The sequence below is a fragment of the Staurois parvus genome, unplaced genomic scaffold, assembly GCF_062004578.1.
Source record: "Staurois parvus isolate SC_StPar_1 unplaced genomic scaffold, SC_StPar_1.0 ptg000001l, whole genome shotgun sequence".
NCBI classification, from domain to species: domain Eukaryota; kingdom Metazoa; phylum Chordata; class Amphibia; order Anura; family Ranidae; genus Staurois; species Staurois parvus.
In genome coordinates this window covers 7,301,498-7,327,279 of record NW_028317797.1, presented here as the reverse complement: position 1 = coordinate 7,327,279, position 25,782 = coordinate 7,301,498, and the positions used below count along the sequence as shown (strand labels likewise).

At 42.2% G+C, this 25,782-nt stretch overlaps 1 protein-coding gene across 1 annotated transcript in view; it reads left to right on the top strand.

The window, feature by feature from the left end:
* The window catches only part of LOC149474766 (uncharacterized), a 1,567,000-nt gene that overhangs the window by 1,494,661 nt on the left and 46,557 nt on the right, over positions 1–25,782 (top strand). The window contains exons 14-15 of the mRNA XM_089693250.1: positions 480–548; positions 1,918–1,983. Of these exons, the coding sequence (XP_089549376.1) occupies positions 480–548; positions 1,918–1,983 (135 nt within the window). The remainder of the gene's footprint in view (positions 1–479; positions 549–1,917; positions 1,984–25,782) is intronic.

Sequence of the window (25,782 nt, the reverse complement as noted above, 5' to 3'; positions counted from 1 at the left end):
CCCTACTGTGCTTGAAGTCTTCTGTAGATATCTGCGGGTTTTACCCCTTCGTTCACAAGAAATTCATCACCATGTGCTGTTCCATGCACGCACTAACACATTGTCTGCCATCTTGATTAATGGTCTCTGGACTGGCCCATGACATGTGCGCCACCTAGAAGTAATATGACACACTTGCCACTTAGTACTGCGTGTAGTACCGCCATGCTAGCATCCCTTTTTAAACCTGTAAAATTCAAGTCCCGGTTTGACTTGAACGCTCCTTGTATTATGACTTCAGTTCAAACTTGGCAGCTGAATCCCTTGTCTAGCTATCTGCAGAAAATCAAATCCTACTTAAAAGCACTGTCCCCCCTATACTCTAAGGAGCCATGGACATTATTTAGGATTGTTCATGTGTTAGAGATCCTAATTTTACCTAACAGTAGTTTTTGAAATTCTGTCTAACAATAACACTTTGTTTCTTGTTCTTTTTTTAGAAAATATGGAAAATAAGAATAATCCAGAGGAAAACGAACCCAGCCAAGAAATGAACACTGATTCACAATGTAATATTAAGCACAAAAATAATTTTAACATGCTTTATTGGATTATAAATTAATATACAGCATTCAAAAAGAAACACAAGGAGACAAAAGAAGAAAACACAAAACCCAACAAAGCAAAAAGAACAACAGACACCCACATATACTAAACCCAGCATCCTATCCCAAAGAAGTAATTTATTGCTTTGTAGGAATTTAATGGCACATTCATGCAAAGCATACAGTATTTGCCATCTGTTGATGTTTTAGTTTAATCAGGACACCCCAACCCATCGATTCCCCCCCCCCCCCCATAACAAAAAAACATATTTACGGTCTCTTTCAGATCTTTAGAAATGCTGGCTTATAGGACTACATTGATATTGCTTACCATGTGGGCCTGTTGTGAATAAAGGAAAGTATAGATTATTTTCATCAAGCACATATTTCAAGGTATTATTGCATTGTTTACCTTGATGTAATTTTATGTTAGATTGCAAAAAAATGGACTCATTTTAAAGCCCAGGGCAAAAGATAAATAAATTACTTGCCAACAACACCTAAAAATAAAAAGCTGATTTGGCTGTTATCCTCACCTGATATTCCGTGCTGTCTTCCAAAGAGTCACTTGGGCATCAAAGTTTCGCTCCCAACACCGAATTCAAAGGAAGGAATGCTACAGAGAGCAGCATCATGAGCCTTTAGGATATTTTCACTGCCAGAGGAAATAAACAGATCATTGGAGCCAGCCAAAAACCCTTGGAAAATCTAAGGAGGATAGGGAGGTTGCCAAAGAAGGGAGAAGCTAAAAAAGAGTTGGGCTTTAAAGTTGGCCCTGAAGTGGTCCCATTCCAGCTAAAATCTTTTTTTTGTTTTGGGTACAGCAGAGAAGTGTTGGAACCTCTGCCAGATTTGAAATGCTCTCTGTGCCCCTATTAAGATTCTCTGTACAATTTTATAGGCTGTCTATGTCCCAATACTCCATTCTGTAGGAGAACTCACATCTGTCAGTAGTAGTAAGTTTTTCTTCCTTGGCTACAGGTAGAAATATAAATAGGTCCTTAATGTGGATTTTAATTTATATCATGTTTTAATTTATGAATGCTGCATCTATGACGCTGTGCAACCCCATGGCATATATATGCATGTCTCAGGGGCGGACTGATCATTTGGAAACTCGGACACTGCCCGAGGGCCTGGGGTCAGTAGGGGGCCCCATGAGTTGCCTCTGGTACCTTTTTCATAGGCTTTTTGGAGTTTGGGCAAGGACACAGGGGCCCCATGATCCCCTATTGCCCGGGGGCCCCATGAGTTGTCAGTCCACCACTGGTATGTCTATAACAAAAATGTATGTGTGCATTGTCTCTAACCATTCATTTTATCTATTTTGCAGCACAAAGCATAACCATGGAGATACAGGATCTACTATCTCCCAATACTCCAGAAAACAATCCTATAGGTAATGTTGCTGTTTGTCTTTGTAAAGTTAATTTCTTGGTTCATTTTATGTCTATATATGATAGTTATGGTTAGTGGTATATTGCCTTTTTATCAGATACTCTGAAAGCACACAAATCGGTGTCTTAGGAAAGACAGAAAGAGAGCTACAGAGAAAATTTGGCTGTGCATTGACTACATAGTTTGCCTTAGCAGTACACAGAGTAAACCTATCGAGACACCAAATCGGAACTGGAGAGTCTGTGGAGGCCCCCATCGTGAGGGAAAGATGGACCAGTAAGACCTGCTGGACACCATTAATAGAGTGAGAGAGTCCCATACACCCACTAACTGAGAGAGAGAGTTATTCTTGCTTACAGACATTTATGCCAACTGTTACACTTTACTACTTCAAATCTGTTCTCATTTAGGGCCTTAAAGGGGACCTTATATCAGTTTACCACCATTAAGAGGAGAAGTACTTATTATCTATCATCTACACCTTAGATCATCTTCACACCGATTGGGCCCCAACTAACGCGCAGTAGACTCCCTATTGTTCTTAAAGGGACATTGGTTGATTACAGACGAGAGCTCTCTCCATTTTCAAATCTAATCCTTGTCACCAGGTTCTGAGGACCCACAGTGAGCTTACCTGTTTATTGATAGTTGCTCTCGCTCCCTGGGGATTCAACAGTCACCTCAGATTACCGGCAGTGAATTATTTCTGAACGCAGGCCTGCTAACAGTTACTGGTACTTTTCTGTGAATGCTGTTATTTTTACTTAAAGTGGAGTTCTGGTCGTTTAATTATTTTTTTTCTAAAGGCACCCATATGAGAGTGGCAGCTTATGCGATGCAAGTTGAGATCACCTGTGCTTGTAATCCTTTGCTTTCCTTACAGAAAATAAAATTACTTGCCCTACCTTCATATTTTGAACGCTGTCATCTTAAGTGTGGGCACCTGAAGCCCGCTCAGACATTCTTACGGGAAATTGTGCGGCTGGCTAACCAGCATGCACTTCCCATTTTCGCACCTGCGCAGTGTGAAGAGGGTGCGGCACTTTCTTGTGCCTGTGCAGTGTGAGGAAGGCGTGGCACTTTATCGCGCCTGTGCAGTGTGAAGTAGGCATGGAACTTTCTCGTGCCTGCGCAGTGTGAAGAAGGCGCGGCACTTTATCGAGTCTGCGCAGTGTGAAGTAGGCGTGGAACTTTCTTGTGCCTGCGCAGTGTGAAGAAGGCGCGGCACTTTATCGAGCCTGCACAGTTTGAAGTAGGTGCGGAACTTTCTTGTGCCTGCGCAGAGTGAAGAAGGTGCGGCACTTTATCGCACCTGCGCAGGTGAAGTAGGCGTGGAACTTTCTTGTGCCTGCGCAGAGTGAAGAAGGCGCGGCACTTTATCGCACCTGCGCAGGTGAAGTAGGCGTGGCACTTTCTTGTGCCTGCGCAGAGTGAAGAAGGCATGGCACTTTATCGCGCCTGCGCAGGTGAAGTGGGCGCGGAACTTTCTTGCGCCTGTACAGTGTGAAGAAGGCATGGCACTTTATCGCGCCTGTGCAGTGTGAAGAAGGCGTGATTTTGCACCTGCACAGTGTGAAGAAATCCTGCAATTGCGTCACCTTCAGTCTCATAATAACGCAAGATTTTGGTATTAGGCATTCCCAAGAACTGCTGGGATAGATGATGTTGATATCCCACAAGCCCTAGGGGAATGCCTGATGATGTAATCTCCTAGGCGGCTGGGACCGGAAGTGGAGACAGAAATTATCAATAAAAGGTATTTAGAAAAAAATATATACATATATATATAATGACAAAATGGAGTGTGAAAAGGGAGACCATTGTCTTTCAGGGGAGAGAAAAAAAAGTCTGGAACTTCGCTTTAAAGTTGACCAGAGTGATTATATTGCTGCAGATGCCAATGCTATTTTGTGTTTTTTTGATCAAGCTACGTTTAAGCTCAATATAAACTTCGTATTGATTTACACTAACTTGTGTGTGAGTCCACGTTACAGTGGTGACTTATTCGGGTCACAAGAGTGCGGTAGTGTCAGTAGAGTCTTTCAGAAAGAGGCCCAGCTTGACAGGGAACCCAAAAAATGACTAAACAACCCTTAAGGGGGTAGCCCTACACAAGTAGAAGACGACAACAGCAGAAATCACATCTCAACAGATCCTTTCAGCAACACTTTGCACACCAGACTTGGAAGCCCCGAGACTGACTTGTCCTATATATGTAGCCAAAGTAACACCAGCTCGCACTCACAGGGCAAGGCATGACTCCGCAAGCTATACAACAGCTAGAGATTTGAAATTACAGTGCTAAACATAACAAAATAAAATAGCAAACACATAGCACAAACCCACTCAATGAATTAGGCACCTGCCTACAAGGGTGCTATACATAGCTTCCTGAAAACATCAAAGCAAATATGCACAAACTACACAGGCAGGGCACCATTCTGGAGCCTTTTTTAACACAGGAATGGGTTACCGACATTCATCAACATGATGTACTGGTGACTGTATGCTGCCCCTGGCTGCTTTGCTGCCCTAGGCAATGTCCTATGCTGTCAATTGGAAATTTGGCCTTGTCTGCAGAGTGCAGGCACAGAGCTGTGTCACAAGCTCTCACCCCAAGTAGGTTTTAAAATAAGACATCATAGGTGTTGATTTTCCACTGCCAATCACTTGGCAACGGCAGCAAAAGATTAAAAAGATTTTGTGCACTGTTTCTCTTGCTTTTTTTCATGAACGTGACGCACAGGTGACAACCTCCAAATTATGTTTACTGCGCTGATACCTCCGTTTGCCTGATCATATTAATTATAGCTGTCTTGGAGCGCTCCGACATTTTCATTTACCATTGTACAATAGTGTAATTCAATCCACGCTGGAAATCATACTCACATCATGACTGCTTTGTTTTAGTTAAAGCTCTTATATTAAATTTAGGTAAATGATTTGGATATGCTTGAATTGCACAATTATTCCGTAGCCCTATTATACACTAATTGCAGTTTCTATGTTCTCTGTTTTATTGTCCTATTAACAAAGAATTAACATTTTGCTGTTTGATGCAAAATGGCCGTGTTTTATAACATAACATCAGTCCCAAATGGATTCTATTGAATTGTCCTGGTAGGCGGCTGAAAATGGAATTTTTCAAAATTATATTCCATTATCACAATTATGGCGACTTGGGTTTAGATTTAGCTCAGTATAAACACATCTGTTTTTTGTTATGGATAACAAAAACAATTTTAAGATGTCATCACTTTTTAGGAGAAAACAGGAAAACTTCTACAAAGATGTTTGTATCACAGATGACAGCTGTTTTTTCTTTAGTGTATTTCTGTAGTTCTTGAATTATTTAATAAAGTTGTTTGATCATATTATAAAGAAGGCATTGGTTAAGGGTCTGTTCACACCAGATGCCTTGGCACACATTTTTTAATGCATACCAATTCAAGAACCTGTTAATAATAAACTATGTGAATGGGAAAATGGCACATTGGTGTTTTGCGCTGATATGCGCCGGTTTCTGGTGGGAAAAAAAGTGGAGCTCTACATTTTTTCAGAAAAATTAAATGCATGGTTAATGCAAGGCACATCAGTGCATGGGGTAACAGCAAGCCTACACAAGTTTGGCTCCTCTGTCATGCTGTAGACTCTTTGCATGTTCCAGGAAGTGAGAAGAAAGTTCACAGTAAAATGCATTGTACCATAGCACAGCTTTCTAATGCACATCAATGCATGTACATTTACTTGCATTCAACTCACACATTGTGAAAACACTCTAACCTGATGATGGTTAGTGTTCTAGCCACTTGCCCTCCAGAGGATTTTTCCTGACCCGGCCATTTTTTGTGATACGACGCTGTGTTACTTTAACTGACAATTGCGCGCTCATGAAACGCTGCAACCAAATTAAATTGACCTCCTTTTTTCCCACTAACAGAGCTTTCTTTCGGTGGTATTTGATCACCTGTGCATTTTTTATTTTTTTAGCTATAAACAAAAAAATAAACAACAATTTTGATTAAAATAAACAATATTTTTGACTTTTTGCTATTAAACATATCCAGTAAAAAATGTAAAAAATGAAACGTCGTCAAATATTTAGACCAAAATGTATTCTGCTACATGTCTTTGCTAAAAAAAATCCCAGTACATGTAAACTAATTGAAAGTTATAGCGCTTACAAATGGCAGTATAGACACTGGAATTTTACATTTTTTTAATTATTTTTTTTTACTAGTAATGGCGGCGATCAGCGACCTATAACAGGACTGCGGTGGGCATTCTGACACTGGGGGAACTGACTTGGTGTCACTGATGAGCTGTAAAGGCCTTTAAAACATCACCTATGGTGATTTTTGAGTATTGTAATTTTTGGTGACATAGTGGGTGCACGCAAGACATGGAATGTTTGGTATCTATTTACTCTTTGCAACCTCATCTTTTATATTTTAAACTAAAATGGGTATATATATATATATATATATATATATATATATATATATATATATATATATATATATATAATATGTTTTTGCGCTAAAATAAATTTTATAGTTACTGAAAAATTGCATTTAATAAACAGTTTGAAAATATCAAATGACAAAAATTTGGAGCTATCAATTTTTTATTCTATAAAGCCTCTGCTTTCAGAAAATATATAATGTTCTGGGGGTTTAATTCATTTTATTGCGAAAAAATAAGATTTTTACATGTATGTAGAAAATAAGAAATTGCTCTGGACCCAAATTGGTTAATGAAACATTTCTGAGGCTTTATGTAAAGTCAAATTACTGGAAGTTTCCTCTGCTGAAGACAAGCAAATCCAGGGGATACAATTCAAGTAACACTGTACTTCTCAAAGCAGTTTTAAACAAGATAAATATGCATTTCTGCCATTAGGGGGCACTGCAGGGGAAAGGCTCTAGCTTAGATTGCTTGTGGGCTCCATCTTCTACCTCCTACAGTTGGGTGATTGTTGCGATACAGAAGATGATAGTTTCTGTCCTCCTTTCAGGACTTAATTGACAGGTAAAAGACTAAATTGGTCTAACAAATCAGATTATCTTTATAACCTTTAAGTTAATACTAATAATGTTCTCCACAATCACAGCATAATGTTTACCTATAATCAAGAAAAGCAGAAGATAAGTGAGCGCTTATGTAAATATATAATATAATAAGCAGCGGCTGTACACCAAAAAAGGCACCGTATCAAACCTTCAATGACATAAATATAAAAAAGGGGGGAGGTGCAGCGCTATATAACTTAGCAAAACAATTGTCAGGAATCAAGGAATGACCAGAAAGGTGTGGACTGACACAGGGAAACGCAGGTTTCAGGTATAGTATAATACAGGTTATTATTAGCCACCCAGATATATATATATAAACGCACAGTGAGCAAACTAACCTTCCACTAATCTTAGGAGGTGCAGGAACACAGGCGTAGTCAGGGCTGGAGAGGTGGAATGGTCAGGCCGGCCGTAGGGTTCTGTAACGACTGCCTGGTGGTACCTCTAGCGGTCCTCAGGGCAGGATTCCCCAGGGCGCGGAGTCTAAGTCCCAGTCTGCTATTCACCAGGGCCCCTGATGGTGGGGATGGACTTGGAGCAGACAGGAACCAGGTCGCGGCCCCTGAGTACACCTGCTAGTGATAGAGGGATCCGCCAGAGGTATGTGCAGGTACGGCTGGATCCGTGCAGGATGGATGGATGGCAGAGTAGTGAGCGTGGTCAGACGGGCCAAGTCAGCAACGTGCGGGCAGCAAGGTATCAAAGGAGCAGGCAGAGGATGGTCAAGGTCACAAGCCGGGTTCAGTAACTCACAGACAGCGCAGTACAGAGGATCAGGCAGAAGGATGGTCAGGGATAAGCCAGTAGTCAGAACAGGAGACGGTCAACAGGAATCAGAATCAGGCAGGGTCGGCAACAAGGTATCTTCTCACAGGAACTAGGAACAGGATACAGGGGCTCATGGGGAAACATACACCAAGGCGCAGAGCACAGGCCTGGTCATGCCTTATATACACCTTTCTGTAATCAGCCCCAGGTTTGGCTGATTGTGAGCTTCTGGCTGCTAAGAGCACCCGCTGGTCAGCTCTGGTACTGCAGCCCACACGGCAGGAGAGTCCCACCACCAGTGCTGAGAGCACCCGCTGGTCAGCTCTGGTACTGCAGCCCACACGGCAGGAGAGTCCCACCACCAGTGCTGAGAGCACCCGCTGGTCAGCTCTGGTACTGCAGCCCACACGGCAGGAGAGTCCCACCACCAGTGCTGAATCCATTCCTGACAGAACCCCCCCCTCAAGGAGCGGCCTCAGGACGCTTCAAACAGTCCTTAGTGGGCAAAATGTTCCACCGCCCGGGTCCGGTAACTGGCTGAATATCCTACTGCCGGAGTAAACCGGCTGGCTGGGTTTCCTGCTGGTAGACTTCTCTTTGTGTAGGAGAACCAAGGAAGGCAGGTCACTGGGCACAGGATTTCCAGGAGCAGGCTGGGTATCAGTTATCGGGCAGTTTAACTGGACATCAGGGGCTGGTATGGCGGGCTGTGTAGCGGGCAGAGGCACGTCAGCGGGCACCAAGTCATCTGGCACGACAGCGGGCACAGGGTCACCGGGCACGTCAGCGGGCACCGAGCCTTCTAGCAGAACCGCGGGTACCGGGTCACCAAGCTCGACAGCAGGCACCAAATTAACTGGCACAACAGTGGGCACTGAATCAACTGGCACGACAGCGGGCACCAAGTCATCAGGTATCAGGTTATGTGGCTCAACAGCGGGCACTGGGTCCTCGGGCATCAGGTCATCTGGCTCGACAGCGGGCACCGAGTCAACTGGCATGACAGCGGGCACCGAGTCATCAGGCATCGAGTCATCTGGCTCGACAGCGGGCACCGAGTCAACTGGCACCGAGTCAACTGGTACGACAGCGGGCACCGAGTCAACTGGCACCGAGTCATCTGGCTCGACAGCGGGCACCGAGTCAACTGGTACGATGGTACAGTGAGTGGGAGCAGGGTACCGACATGTGGTAGATTGCTGGGTATACTGGGCTGTCACTAGGGGGGCTGTCACTGGGGGTGTTGTCGGGAATGCAGGAAAAGAGCTTTGAGCAGAGGAATGATGAGAAGCAGGACTGGTTTGTTGCAAGCTGATTGAGGCTGGGTGTAACAAGTCTGACCATGTCTGCAGTAAGGGTTGGACAACGCTCAGCTTACACAAGGCCTGTCTGATCAAAGTTTGCACTGCGTTTATACACTTCTTTAGCACCTGTGGTGAATATGCTGAATAATGCTCCAAGAAGCAATCCGGATCATCCTCCAACAACCATACCAGTGATATTACTTGACTCGCCCTGAATGGAGGAAGAAATTCATCCCTGCTTTCAGGGGTACTAGATGAAGCCAACTCAATACAAGCCTGAATCAAAGGTTGCACCTCAGAGAGCTCTAGGTCCTGACCTACTAGGGAATGAGCGACCCGTATGGACTCTAGCAGCTGATCCCGGGTATACTCCCGCAGAGTCTGATAGGCATATTCCCTGTCATCAAAGACTAGCATAGACAAATATATAACCTCATCAGGATGCATCCTTCACGACAAGTCAAGATGGCTTCCCTGTGCAGCCACTTCTGGTCAGGAAAGGCCTTGGTGTGATGTCAGGAATCAAGGAATGACCAGAAAGGTGTGGACTGACACAGGGAAACGCAGGTTTCAGGTATAGTATAATACAGGTTATTATTAGCCACCCAGATATATATATAAACGCACAGTGAGCAAACTAACCTTCCACTAATCTTAGGAGGTGCAGGAACACAGGCATAGTCAGGGCTGGAGAGGTGGAATGGTCAGGCCGGCCGTAGGGTTCTGTAACGACTGCCTGGTGGTACCTCTAGCGGTCCTCAGGGCAGGATTCCCCAGGGCGCGGAGTCTAAGTCCCAGTCTGCTATTCACCAGGGCCCCTGATGGTGGGGATGGACTTGGAGCAGACAGGAACCAGGTCGCGGCCCCTGAGTACACCTGCTAGTGATAGAGGGATCCGCCAGAGGTATGTGCAGGTACGGCTGGATCCGTGCAGGATGGATGGATGGCAGAGTAGTGAGCGTGGTCAGACGGGCCAAGTCAGCAACGTGCGGGCAGCAAGGTATCAAAGGAGCAGGCAGAGGATGGTCAAGGTCACAAGCCGGGTTCAGTAACTCACAGACAGCGCAGTACAGAGGATCAGGCAGAAGGATGGTCAGGGATAAGCCAGTAGTCAGAACAGGAGACGGTCAACAGGAATCAGAATCAGGCAGGGTCGGCAACAAGGTATCTTCTCACAGGAACTAGGAACAGGATACAGGGGCTCATGGGGAAACATACACCAAGGCGCAGAGCACAGGCCTGGTCATGCCTTATATACACCTTTCTGTAATCAGCCCCAGGTTTGGCTGATTGTGAGCTTCTGGCTGCTAAGAGCACCCGCTGGTCAGCTCTGGTACTGCAGCCCACACGGCAGGAGAGTCCCACCACCAGTGCTGAGAGCACCCGCTGGTCAGCTCTGGTACTGCAGCCCACACGGCAGGAGAGTCCCACCACCAGTGCTGAGAGCACCCGCTGGTCAGCTCTGGTACTGCAGCCCACACGGCAGGAGAGTCCCACCACCAGTGCTGAATCCATTCCTGACAACAATAATGAATAACCACCGATAATACACAATAATAATAATAGTGACTGTGTGTTAATAACGCCACTGAATGGTGGCTATGGAGTGAGGGAAGTGAAACAGTCCAATGGAGGAGTGCTCTTAAGATCCAGGATGATCTTCAGACGTCCAATGCTAGGGACCGTCAGGTGATAAAATATAAAGACTGCGCACTCACCAGATACGCAATCTTTATGCGCATTTGTGTAAATATCACTGGACCTCCTGTGTCATCATCCTGGTCTGGTCAGATCTGGTCAGCCTATCCCTCATGGCCTGGTACCCGGATAAGTGCAGCTTTTCTGTGTATTTGGCCGGTTCTCACCAGAACTCAAATAAATAGAAAGGGCCACATAGTGTAATATCCTTGGGTATCTTTATTATAGGCACAGGATAGCAGAAAATCCAACACACAATCGGTGGTTATTCATTATTGTTTTGCTAAGTTATATAGCGCTGCACCTCCCCCCTTTTTTATATTAATGTTTACCTATAGTCTGGTCAGTAAATAGTTTTTTTCTTTTCCTGTTTGGGAACATTTCCACAGTGCAATTTGCAAATATTGAAAGACGAAATATTCTTTTTCAAATGCTACAAGGATGAAAAAACATGTCCTTGCATGCCAGAGATGCCCTAAAGACACAGATTTTTTTTACAATTTTTTTCTGAAAATTTCCATTTTTTTCTGGAAAAACTGTTTTTTTTTTCTCGTGGCTTCAAAATTTCTGGAAATTGTTGCTCTATCACTCTTTTACAACTGAAGTTCAAACATTTATAAAAAGAAAAAAATAATTTGTATTTAGAAGTGGGAAGGTGAGCATTCTTAAAATGTTTATAAACCTTTTTCAAATAACATTGAGGAACCCTTGAAATAACTTTCCGGGTTCAGGGAACCCCTGCTGATAATTCTATATCTATAGCTCAAAGTACATTAGTATGAAGGTCACTGGGAAGACTATTCCTTGTATTTGTGGTCATTGGGAAGAATGTCCCCTTGGTAACTGATCTAAGTTGCATATTATTCAAGGGACCCCTAGCAACCTCTGGAGGAGCCCTAGTTAAGAATGGTTGCTTTATGGTGTGTACTAGCCTCAACCAAAAGCACTTAGTGTGATTTCTGACTTCAGTTCTGCCAGGTTATGCCAACACCACAAAATCCTGGGGGCGATTCATAGCCTCAGCTGTGTGTGCATGTTTCCTTCCCTATGAGACTGTGTGTTTGTGTGTGTGTGTGTGTGTGTGTGTGTGTGTGTGTGTGGGTGGGGGGGTTCATTTCCCTCCACTTAGATCTCAAATTACACTCGGCTTCCTGCTTTATAGTTTGCAATGTGTGACATCATGCGATCTCCACTTACCGCCTGTGGAGCTGAGAAATAGTCTTTGATGTGTGAACTTTGAACAGCTGTAGAGAAGAGAGGGCTGAACAGCAATAGATACAACTTATGTAGGAGGATTTGTCTCATTTCTGTTGAACACCTAAGCTGGCCATACCCTAATATATTTTGTACCAAAAATCTAATTTGTACATTCGATGACTAGACAAATGTTATTTGAAAGTACTTCAGAAAAGTTTTAAGTTTGCTTTTAACTTTCGATTTTTGAGTGAATGGATAATCCCAAATGAAATACACATTTAGTAATTTGTTCATTTGAGAAAAATTTGCCTTCAAATTTTCTCATCACTGCAGTTGAAAACAAACATTGATTTCACCCCACTAACAAATAGAAAATCAAAAAAGTGTTCTTAAAATGAACATTTGCAAACAAAATTTTGTATGGCCAGCTTTAGCCGAAGAGCATTTGTACATATTCTAACAGGTCAAGATTGCACAGGGATGATGATATCCCAGAGATGCTGCTGCTTCATTGTACAGTGAGCAGGCTGTGAGTGTTTACAGGAAAAATCTGTGCTGCTACTGCAGTGGAAGTCTGGGTTCAAGTTCTCTTAAATGTATTTGAAGTGTTGCCTGGAGCTAAAGCTGATCTCTTTTTTTTTATTTACTTTACACTAACCTGTAAGGCCGCTGGATGTGCCGTATAAACTATATGTAGATGCGGCTACATACAGCACACCGCATATGTTCCGTGTGCGAGCCGAGAATTCCAGTCTCATACACAGAACATAGTGGAGTCTATCACAGTGGTACTCAGCCATTCAGAGTAAACTATGTACAGTGAGGAACAGAAGTATTTGAACACTCTGCGATTTTGCAATTCTCCCACTTAGAAATCATGGAGGGGTCTGAAATTCACGTTGTAGGTGCATTCCCACTCTGAGAGACAGAATTTAAAAAAAAATTCAGGAAATCACATTGTATGATTTTTAAAGAATGTATTTGTCTTGCACCGCTAAACATATGTATTTGAACACCTAAGAAACAGCAAGAATTCTGGCTCTCAAAGACCTGTTACTGTGCCTTTAAAAAGTCCACCTCTACTCCACTCATTAATCTAACTTAGTATCACCTGTCTGAGCTCTTTAAAGACACCTGTCCACCCCACAGTCAGTCAGACACCAACTACTACCATGGACCAAAGAGCTGTCAAAAGACACCAGAGACAAAATTGTGGACCTCCACATGGCTGGAAAGGGCTACGGGGCAATTGCCACGCAGCTTGGTGAAAATAGATCAACTGTTGGAGCAATTGTGAGAAAATGGAAGAGGCTAAAGACGACTGTCAGTCTCCCTCCGACTGGGGTTCCATGCAAGATCTCACCTCGTGGGGTATCACTGAAAGGTGAGGAATCAGCCCAAAACTACAAGGGAGGAGTTGGTCAATGACATGAAGAGAGCTGGGACCACAGTTTCAAAGGTCACTGTCGGTAGAACACTACACCGTCATGGTTTCAAATCATGCATTGCACGGAAGGTTCCCCTGCTTAAGTCATCACATGTCCAGGCCCGTCTGAAGTTTGCCAATGACCATCTGGATGATCCAGAGGAGGCATGGGAGAAAGTCATGTGGTCAGATGAGACCAAAGTATAACTTTTTGGTGTAAACTTCACTAGTCGTGTTTGGAGGAAAAAGAAGGATGAGTTGCATCTCAAGAACACCATCCCTACTGTGAAGCATTGGGGTGGTAACATCATGATTTGGGGGTGCTTTTCTGCAAACGGGACAGGACGACTGCACTGTATTAAGGAGAGAATGAATGGGGCCATTTATTGCGAGATTTTGAGCAGCAACCTCCTTCCCTCAGTCAGAGCATTGAAGATGGGTCGTGGCTGGGTCTTCCAACATGACAACGACCCGAAGCACACAGCCAGGATAACCAAGGAGTGGCTCCGTAAGAAGCATATCAAGGTTCTAGAGTGGCCTAGCCAGTCTTCAGACCTAAATCCAATAGAACATCTTTGGAGGGAGCTGAAACTCCGTGTTGCTCAGCGACAGCCCCGAAACCTGACAGATCTAGAGGAGATCTGTGTGGAGGAGTGGGCCAAAATCCCTGTTGCAGTGTGAGCAAACCTGGTCAAGAACTACAGGAAACATTTGACCTCTGTAATTGCAAACAAAGTCTTCTGTACCAAATATTAACACTTATTTTCTCAGGTGTTCAAATACTTATGTTCAGCAGTGCAAGACAAATAAATTCTTTAAAAATCATACAATGTGATTTCCAGAATTTTTTTTTAAATTCTGTCTCTCAGAGTGGGAATGCACCTACAATGTGAATTTCAGACCCCTCCATGAATTCTAAGTGGGAGAACTTGCAAAATCGCAGAGTGTTCAAATACTTCTGTTCCTCACCGTATTCTATCAATGAATACAAAGCTTCCTCTGATTGGCTTAGTTAGAGAAACGGGCTGATGATGTCAGAACCTCTGACTCAGCCAGTCAGAGGAAGCTTTGTAGTCATTGATAGTAATTTGTAGTCATTGATAGAATACATCTCAGAATAGCTGAGCACCGCTTTGATAGACTCTACTGTGTTCCGGGTATGAGACTGGAAGTCTCAGCTCGAACCCAGAACACAGTGCGTTATAATGTATGTAGCCGCAGCTATATGCAGTTTATACAGCACATCCAGTGGCTTTACAGGTTAGTGAGGGACATAGTTTGTTTGGGCCAAGCTGGCCCAAATGAGTGATGTATATCAAAAGGTGGAGATCACCTTTAAGGACAGAAAGGCATAGAGCCTTATTAAAGTATTTTCCCATTTGAAGAAATTCTCTGAGCATGGCAAATTAAATAATCAATCATGATTGGGTGTTTGGTAAATGCACATGCCCTTCAATTCACCCCACTTTATTTTATATAATGTACAACTTCAGTGTACATTAAATGTAAAACTTAAAATTTTGGACAGAGTGAGGATGGATTAGAGCCCCCATTAGGTTTTATTGTTTTTTCTGTAGCTATTGAGGAGATATTCTTTTATATTTTGTGTGGTCACCAAGCCACAAGGTAAGAAAGATCTCTCCAACAGGGGCAGAATATTTCCCCAAAAAGACTGAGGAAAGGTAAGAACAGTCAAGTTTTCACTGCTATCTATGAACCTGTTAGGAAGATCTCAGTTCCTCTGTGGTTACCTAGACAAGAAGTGAGGTGAAATATCCCCAACAGGGACATAAATGACAATAAATTTATAAATCATTAAATGTTTTGCCTGAAGATAGGATCACACTACTACATGTCGAGAACATGGAGAAAGTTGCGTACTTTGCTGATATGTACAGAAATGTGCTGCCCTTTAGTTGACAAATGGCATTGCAAGTAATTGCTAATGGAACCCCTATGCATCTCTTAACAGAACCACATGGTGCTGGGCCTTTTTGACAAAGGGTCAGGGACTTCTTTTCCACATTTCTCTTGCATAGGGCAGCTCACTGAAATGAATGATCAAAGACATGCGCAAGCTTGGTTGTACCTGTAGGTGTTAAAGGTGTTTGTCCATAAGCATGTTGTTTAAACTGGGAGGGCCTAAGCTTAAATATGTAAAAATGTCCTTAAATTCTATCTCTGTACTTCTGGGTGTGGAGGGGCAAGTGCCTCACTCTCATTTCTCTCATATAACAGTACAAGTGTTCAGTGATTGGGCTAGTGCTTGGAGAGGGGAGAGAGTTCTCTGAGCAGATACTGGCTAGGGCTCACAGGGGATACTTCCTCTCTTCTAGCAGCTGAATGAAACATATGGGAGTGATCAACAGGTAAGTATGTGCAGCAAGGAGGTAACATTAAAGTCCCACTCCGGGTTAATGTATCCATGCCTTGGGAGTACCCAGGCCTACCAATGTTAATGCCTATGTTCTGTTGAGGGTCACAGGAGGCACTTATCAATTAATTCTTTACAATTTCTCAGGTCCACTCATGACAACTAGTAGTCATTTTAGCTTGGGGTCCTCCGGGAATCCTGGGGTAGGTCAGCCTGTCATAGCTTTAGTACAGTTAACACTTTCATGCTCGTTCTGCCTCCCCCATAGTGCTGGCATTGCTGAAATTCTATACTTAAGTAGTCTCTCGTGGTACAGAATACCACTAGGCTCTCTCAGAGAACCAAACAGGCTTCAATGAAGAAAGTCAAAATGTACAAATAGCCATACAAGGATTTGGCAGCACCACACTTGAACACATTCCAAACATCCTTTATAGCACATAGAGGTGTCTAAAGCAGTGAGGTTTGCACCCTGGCAGTAGGTTATGAAATATTCTAGCGTTCCTCCAAAGGGGTAGAGCAATCAGTCTTATCTCCCCTATGGAAGTCCCTACACTCGCCCTCCAAAGGGGGAGCACATGTGTAATGACTTCCTGGCTACATCATTCCTACTACGCAGACACTAAATCAGACAGGGTGATGCATCTCAGTCACAGTAGACCTCTTCAGGAACTAACTTGCTTTCTGGCAATCCTAGTGTGTTTATATAATATCGGTATCAGGCAGTCTGACAGCTTTAAAGGCTTCAATCCCAATGACTTCTCAATTTACACCAGTAAGTTGATAAACTGGCCAATTGAGGTTGTTTAGGGGAACACTATATCCTTCACTCCCCTGCACATAGGGTTGAATTTGTAAAAAAAAATTCAGAGTCATTTATCCTGCATGTATGTTCATTCTGTGTGAATTCTGGCAAATTTGAATTTTACTAAGCCAGTTTCTCTCCAGGGTGTATGTTTTTTATTCATAAGAATTGTATGAATCAGAAAAAAATCCTCATTATAGGCACTAGATGGAGCTGATGATCATAGGAAAGAAATATTTATTATGGTCACCAGCTTCGTCTAGTGGCCACAATGTGTTATTTTCCTGATTCAAAATATTTTTATGAATGAAGAACATCCGTCCTGAAGAGAAGATAGCCTAGCAACATTCGATTGTGTTGGCATTTGCACAGAACAAACATACATGCAGTTTTGCAGGATGAATAGCTCTGTGATTTTTTTTTTATAGTTTAGGAACCCCCCCGGTCAAATACAATGCTGTGACAAATTTAGTCCCATTCCTATATACATACATTGTTTCATTCATGGCTGATGCAAAGTATTGTGTTAGCTTCCTTCAGACTGATGTGGTGTAGTTTGATCGCAGTGCGGGTGCAGCACATCTTACCCTCGTGTTTGGATCGGGTTAGCTGCGCTAAGTGCGCTGCGAGTTATATTGTGCCTTGCAGTTTTTGTGCGCTTTCTGAAAGTGCACCAAAACTCCTACATCTGGACATAATATAACTCTATGGGAAAGTGCAGCTAACGCACTCCAAACATGCAGGTAAGGTGCCCTGCAACTACATTGCATCAGTCTGAAAGCAGTCTTATAGAAATATTTTTTTTTTCATTTATATTTTACAAAGTAAGTGCCAATTCAGATATGTGTGTTGCGGCTTGCCAGCTATGGTTTCAGTGCAAATTGCAAATTGTTCAGCAGTTAAGGTCCTGTTCAGGTCAGGATTTGAAGAGAGAAAACTGGCCTGAAATCGTGTTCACAAACTCATGACATGTATGATTCAAAAGCGGTTTCCATAGAAGTCAGTGAGCCTGTAATCCGCACCTGAACTGGACCATGCTGCTCAGAAATTGGACAGGACTCTTTTTCAATCCTCACTGCCAGTACACTGGACGTATGTGACCAGGCACCATAGGAAGCAATGTTATTTCACATGTCATACGGATTGGATCCGGTTCAAACCACATCCAATCCACAAATATGTGAACAGGCACTGAAATCTGCTAGATATGAAGATATACAGTTGTGACCAAAATTATTCAACCCCCACTGAAATTGAGTGTTTTGGCCAGTTTGACATTGCTTTTGATCATTCAGTCATCTTGCTTACATTTACATTAAAGAGGCACTTGTAGGTCAGACAAATATAACATAACAGTTATAATGAAATAACCACAAATGTCTTTTCTGTGCTCACAGCATTATCAGTTTTATTCAACCCCCAAGTGACATTCAATCTTAGTACTTAGTACAGCATCCTTTTACAGTTATAACAGCTTTTAAACGTGAAGCATAGCTTGACACAAGTGTCTTGCAGCGATCTACGGGTATCTTCGCCCATTCTTCATGGGCAAAGGCCTCCAGTTCAGTCACATTCTTAGGCTTGCGCACTGCAACTGCTTTCTTTAAGTCCCACCAGAGGTTCTCAATCGGATTTAAGTCTGGTGACTGCGATGGCCACTCCAAAATGTTCCAGCCTTTCCTCTGCAACCATGCTCTAGTGGACTTGGAGGTATGCTTGGGATCATTGTCCTGTTGAAAGGTCCAACGTCTCCCAAGCCTCAGGTGTGTGACGGACTGCATCACGTTTCCATCCAATATCTCCTGGTACTGAAGAGAATTCATGGTACCTTGCACACGCTGAAGCTTCCCTGTACCTGCAGAAGCAAAACAGCCCCAAAGCATGATTGACCCTCCACCATGCTTCACAGTAGGCAAGGTGTTCTTTTCATCATAGGCCTTGTTCTTCCTCCTCCAAACATAGCGTTGATCCATGGGCCCAAACAGTTCTAATTTTGTTTCATCAGTCCACAGAACACTATCCCACAACTTTTGTGGTTTGTCCACATGGCTTTTGGCATACTGCAGTCGACTCTTCTTATTCTTTGGAGACAGCAAGGGGGTACGCCTGGGAGTTCTGGCACGGAGGCCTTCATTACGCAGTGTGCGTCTTATTGTCTGGGCTGAAACTTCTGTACCCACATCTGACAAATCTTTTCTCAGTTCCTCAGCAGTCACACGGGGACTTCTCTCCACTCTACGCTTCAGGTAGCGCACAGCAGTCGAAGTCAGCATCTTCTTTCTGCCACGACCAGGTAGCGTTTCAACAGTGCCCTTTGCCTTGAATTTGCGAATGATGCTTCCTAAGGTGTCTCTTGGTATGTTTAACATCTTTGCAATCTTCTTATAGCCATTGCCCTTCCTGTGAAGAGAAATCACCTCTTCTCTTGTCTTCCTGGACCATTCTCTTGCCTTCACCATGTTTGTAACCACACCAGTAAATGTCTAGAAGGAGCTGAGTATCACAGTCATTTTAAAGCTGCCTAATTGGTGCTTATTATGCTTGATTGCTGCTCGGTGACATCCACAGGTGTTTTCAATACCTGATGGAAAGCACCTGTATGAACCTCTGTTCTTCAGAGTGGTAGTCTTTAAGGGGTTGAATAATTGTGGCAATGAAGAAACCACATAAGAACCATTTACTACTGTATTACATAAACAATTGATGTCATTTTAGTTGCATTTGGGTAGTTACAACGTCCTTGTAGGATTTGATTCTGAATACAATTCCAAATGTACACTATAGTCCCTAAACCCCTTTACAGCATTGGGGGTTGAATAATTTTGGTCACAACTGTAGAATACATTCATGTAATTATTTCTCTGTGTTCACTGAAACTTCATGAGATACAATAAGCTTCTAATATTACACATCTCTTAAATCACTTCTTAATGATCCACTTGTAGTTCTACATGAATATATAAAGCCATGTTTAAGCAGCTCAGTATAGTAATCATAGGAGTAATCTGTCACAGGCAACATAATAATCTCATGTTTTTTCAATATTTGCATTAATTTCTAATCATATTTCCATAACTGTGTGTTGCCTTCTTTACTATATGTATAATGTTCTCCACTTAAGTATTCCACATTTACATACAAATTTAACCATTCAGAGCTCATTTCTTTATTACTGTACATTTCCATATAAATTAATCAGAGTAGCTTTGCAGTCCTAATTATTTCCATTTCAGAAGTTGAACTTGAAATTGCATCTTTAGTATGCCTTTTTTAGGAACTCTGCAACAAGTATGCGATGACAGTGAGGGCTATACAGTACAATTGACTACAAACATATAGAATATTACATATATAGCATCTGTTTGTGGCAGTACTGGCCATACAAACATTTACATTATAAGTAATGGATATTTAGCCTATATTAATGGAAACCGTTTCATAGAAGACATGGAAGATGCTATTGCTGACTTCATTTTCTGCAAATGCCAGTTGGTTGGGTAACCAAACTGACCCTGTTGCTTCAATACTTTCAGTAACTAACCCAAACTCTACTGATCTGTGTACTTGTGTTGGGTAATCAAACAAGAAAAAGTGGGGACCAAGGAGGTCCATCATCTACAGTAGCTTCATAAAAGGACAGACTGTGATATTGTCTTAAAAAACACAGGTTACTTTATTGAGAAATAACCCATTTCAAAAATTCCAAAATGCAAGACCACCACCTTCCACCTTTAAAAGTAAAAAATGGCAACGTTTCATCCACCCAAAAACAAAAGTCCAGGCTCCAGGTCACTCATCCAAACAAGGCTTAGCCTTAGTGTCCAATGTAGTCTTCCCACTCCAATAGAGTTAACCTAAATGTGTTACAGCCTCTGCTCTAGGGGAATAAAACATACATTATATGAGCTGTGTGTGCCTGATTGGATGACTGACCGGGAGCCTGAACTTTTGTTTTTTGGTGTATGACAACATTGTCATTTTTTGACTTTTAAAGGTGGTCATGCATTTTATTATCTTTCTTTGAAATGTGTTATTTCTTAACAAAGTAACCCGTGTTTTTAAGGCAATACCGCAGTCTGTCCTCTTCAGAACCTATTGTAGGTAGTGGCCCCCATTTTGTTTTATTGCATAAAGTAGCACAGTTTCTGAGGATAGCCACCATAAGTAAATTAGGTAAGCTGGTGCCACTACCCGGTATTAGGACCTTTATTAAAGTTTTTATTTACTTCCCGAGTTTTTAACTAGTTTTTGATTAAAGTATACCTGTGTTGGGTCCATGAAGCAGAAAGTACTGAAGCCTGTGATCAGTGAATTAGCCAGACCACTAACATTTTCAGAAGGAGGTCATCTCAGGAACAGGACCTAGAGGGAGGTCAAGAGATCTAGCATCTACAAAGGGAGCATGGTGGTGATGGAGGATGTTGCCATTTGTGTTGCACAACTTTCTTTGCATCTCTGTGGGCATTTGATCAAATACTGAGAGATACAAAGGAAGCTCATGCTGGAAAAATTTAAAAAGTTTGTTACCTTTAAAGCAGAACTATACTCGCCTTTACTCCAGGGATGTAGTCTCCTGAAGCTCACTTTGCTGGCCGCTAACAACCTCAGTTGGTCTTCTGGGTTTTCAACCTTTTGTCATTTTGATTGTCCAGGCAAAAAATTACATCAGTCCTGTGCAGGTGCAGGAGTTCATTTATCTTGGCAGATTTCAAAATTGTACACCAAGCTGTACGTGCACACCTCAATGTACAACATGCGTTGCAAACAGAGAGGTAAGAAAATTTTAACACAGAAGAGACACACAATGGATGTGCTAGAATAAAAGGGATGTTTACTGAAAAGAAATTATACAGTTTTAATTGCCAGCATTTTATTGGCGGCTTCTTTTTTAAAGAAGAAAACAGCACACAGACCGCTTCAAAGCTCCCCCAAAATACACTGCAGATCCTATGTCTGCTATGATTTTTGGGGGTCTTTTGGAAGCATTTCTATGCCTTTTTTTTAAGAAGCTAGCAGAGAAATATAATTTGCTGGCAATTTGAAACCTTTTTTTCCTTTGTGAATTTTCTGTTCATCCCAGAGAAGCAACCCATCACAGACAGAATTAGGACACTCCCCAGGCATGTTATTTGAATGAAGTGGGCATTTTTAATGTTTCACTTTAAGTAATTAAAAATTAATTGCTTCTTGCCAAATGAAATTTGTTAAAAAAAATGATTTTCATTGGTACATGTTCCCCAGGCCAGTGCTTACCCCATATTATATTTTTTTACAACCCCTTACCCATTAGCCCACAAAATGGGTATTTTTAATTTGACAAACTCTGTTCTCATTGATTTAAGTGGGGTTTTGTTTTGGCATCCAAGCTTCTTTGAAGTTTGACAAACTGTTTGAACTGACTCTAGGGCAGTTTGGCTCATCCCTATTTAACTTTATGTTTTGGATGGTGGATAGAAACCAGAACAACCAGTAGAAACTCATGAAAACGGGGAGAGAACATTAAAACCCCAAACAGGTCACTTTTCTTATGGGATTTGAACTTAGTACTCTGAACTGCAATGCAAAAGTTTAACCGTTACCCCTAGTCCCCAAATTTACTGTAGAAGCTGCTATAACTAGTAAGTGCACTAAAGGACTTTTAGTTTTTTACATACTGTAGCTGTATAAAAAGACTACAGTACATCTACATAGATTAGCATAAGTACAAGACCAAAGTGGGATATCAAAGTCTCCACGAATCATCTGGTCCTTGGGAAGGCTTTTGATGACCTTCTTGGTTAATTGGGGATTTCCATGGTTCATGATTCTCTATTGTGGTCATGTCAGCTTGGGCCCCATTCACTCTAGATAGTTTAGAGCTGCTGTATCTTGTTTCTACCTAATCTTAGTTTGGTGAGTCATAATCCAATCCAACAACCTTTGTGTTTTTATTTTTCCTTTGATATACTACCTTCAGAATGCGCCGTCTAGTTTCATTGACTAAGTAATTAAAAGCCTTATGCACCTTTTCTCTCTGGCTAGCTGCCCTTCTGCTTTTCACTGTTGTTCCCTGTGTAATGTTTCTAGCAGATGGTCAGAGATTTTTCACCCTTTCAAAAGTTTCATTTTATTCCCATCTCATCAAGCATGTCTCTGCCAAATGTAATTAGCCTAAGCTTCGAAACCCTCACTTGAGATCAGTTAAAGTTTCAATAAAGCTTTTAAAATCAGAAGGTTAGACATGTCTGAGATAAAGCCTAATGTTACAGTTTAATTGTCCAAACTTTATTTAGTGTTCTTGGTCACTGCGTTGTTTTCTATTGGCTTCCAGCTTAATCCCTTTTGGATTTTGTTGTATTTGTATAACAAAGCTTCAACTTTACTGCACCCTGTACTTAAGTGTTCTTACCTTTAAATGAGGGTGAAACAACTTATTTTCTCAATTATTTCTAATAATAGAACTCTTTTCAGATGCGTTGATTAAGTGGCAAGAAACAGAGAATAAAATTATGTTAAATCTTTGTTTTCTGAACACTGGAAGTTCAGTAGTTTCTAAATATACAAATAAATGGGTAAAAGAAAGTGGAATTAATTAGCTACACAAACATGTACTTTTGCCTAAATCGGAGTCTCAGTGGAACAAGGCAGTTATTATTAACACTATTATTTTTAACGTTATATTTTGGAGAAAATAAGGTTTGTTGGCCAAATTAACAAGAACAAAAAAATTCACGCAGAACTAATTGCTATGTCAGTCTTGTTGACAGAAATACACACTGTAATTATAAAATTAATTAAAATTGTCTAAATAACAGGGAAAAATGGTGGGGAATGTGAGAAATTTGGAATTAGGCAAAAGTTTGGAAACGTAAAAGCTAAATAAGAACATCCATACATAATAAAGTACCAAACTGGCAAACAAATTGAACTTTTGTTGAAACAATACACGAAGCTCAATTATAGGCTCAGGAATCGCTTATCTTTTACAGTTTGTTTTCTTTAGAAAGAGCTCACAGCTTGAGTAGAAAACCCTGTCCTCTGCCAGCATTCTGCAAGGAAGAATCCTTATTTTCAGCATTGAAGCAATGGTCTCTCTGCAGAAGTCCCACTCACACCTTGCTGATTCAGACCTATAGCTCTGCGATCAGCAAAGCTCATGCTTCCCTGGTGATTTAAAAGACCTTACTCAGCAGGGAGCATGATGGAGCAAACACTGCAGCATGCTAGCAAAGGACAGGAATATCTACTCAGGTTGTTGCTGTTTTCAAATGGAAATGTATACAGTAAGACTTTGCAAGCTCTTTGTTTTAATGTAAGCTGTAAAAAGTTCACTTGCAATGATGATCTTGCATTGTACATGATGACATCAGAGAGCCTGCAACCAGAGGAGCAGTAAAGAGAGGTTACTTCAGGGGAGTCTGCAGGAGTGAGCAGTTAGTTAAGTATTGCTGCTTATTCCTGTCCCCTTGGAAAAAACAAGCATTTAATCCTTGCAGTAGGGGGAGGACACCACTCCAAGGGTATTATTTGCTGCTGAGCAGAGTTGGGCTTTAATGTTCCTGGAATCTATTTAGTTGATTTAAACTAAAATATTAATTGTGTTTAGATCTATTTGTTGCTAGAAGGTTCCCTAAGGCACAGACTCTAAGAAGATAGTTTGGATTTTGCCATTAGACACCCCAAGGACAAGGTCCTTAGGCCCACCTCTACAATTGACTTCTAGTACCCACAGTTGAGGCTGAAACTAGAAAGGGATAGATCTAGCTCAACACAGATATTGGCACAAACCAAAGAAGCAAACACATTCTTAGCCTGTTATTTCTCTATTAGAAGCAAGTCATTGGGTTTATTGGTGTATGCTTTGACACATATTACTAGTATATATATGCTTTGGGTGGGAATTGCCTCCATTCCTAGACTCACATCTTTGTAGCCAGACCTCATTAATTAACCTCTGCTATTCATAGGACATTTAATATGTAAGCTGACTGATGCTTAAAGCACTATCTCTGTTAAAAGCCTGCTGCTGGATGAAAAGGCTGAATACTGACAGAACAATAAAAGTCAAAAGTGCTTTCTCTTTGTTTTGGAGAACCCATTAGGAAGCCATGTATTAGCAGGAATTAATTTAATGGCTATATAATATATCATTACCCCCTTAGGCTTTGCTGAGTTTTGGGTCCCCCTTTAGTCCTGCACAGACAGGCAACGCACATTTTCTTTGGACCTTACACACAGGAGACAGTCAACAGTCCCTGAACTTGTTTTTTTTATTTTATTAGGGGTAATAAACTTGCATGGGGTTATGTGATGCCCAAAAAAACTGTTAAATGGAGGACCACTTTCTGAACCTATGTAGAATTCCATAGAAGGGTTTCTCCTCTTGGAAAGCTCTCCAGCCTCTCCTGGTGTACCACCCCAATCCCCAGATAGTTCTTTTTTCAGCTGTCTGAAGGAATCCCTGGACAAGGGGATCTCAAGTTTGCAACTTTGAAGCACAGTCCAGATGGGGCTAGTTAGGCTTCCCACCCAAATGCCCTCTCCCATACTCCAGTCCAGGGGGTGTAGAAGTACTCACTGTCCCTCTTCTGCAAGCTGCAGGTTGGTAGCTGTTTTCAGGTCTTCTGCTGGCCCGGCTCCTTCCTCAGCTCTGCAGATGGTCCTTGCTCAGGGAGCTGGTGAGGTTCAGCTTTTCCTCTGTCCTATTCCTTCCTGGAGGCAGACCCCATCCCACAGGGCCCCCTCCACACTCCAGCTCCTGCTCTCACATCTTCCACCCTCCTGCTTCTGAGCAGGCTCAGTCACTCGTAAGGGCTGTCCTGACCCCATGCCAAGCCTCCAGCCTAGGGATTGGTCAGGATCCCTTAAGAGTGCAGACCAGCTCCTCCTCACCCCAGCCCACTGCGTTCTAGAGACTTCTCCAAGTCTCTAGATGAGGGGGAGGCATCAAAGAGATGATCTGCAGAGTCTCTCATCCCTGCTCCAAATTTGACCTTCTGATCATCACCCAGGCTGCTACTCAGCCCTCTATCTAAAAAATAATTAGCTAGCTTCCCCTAGCTAACTAGGAGGGTGATTATATATCAACATGTACATTTTCCCTATTCAACTATGTTCTTTAAGATACAACCACACTAAACACAAGGGTTTCTTATAAAGTGAGAGCAGTGAAGC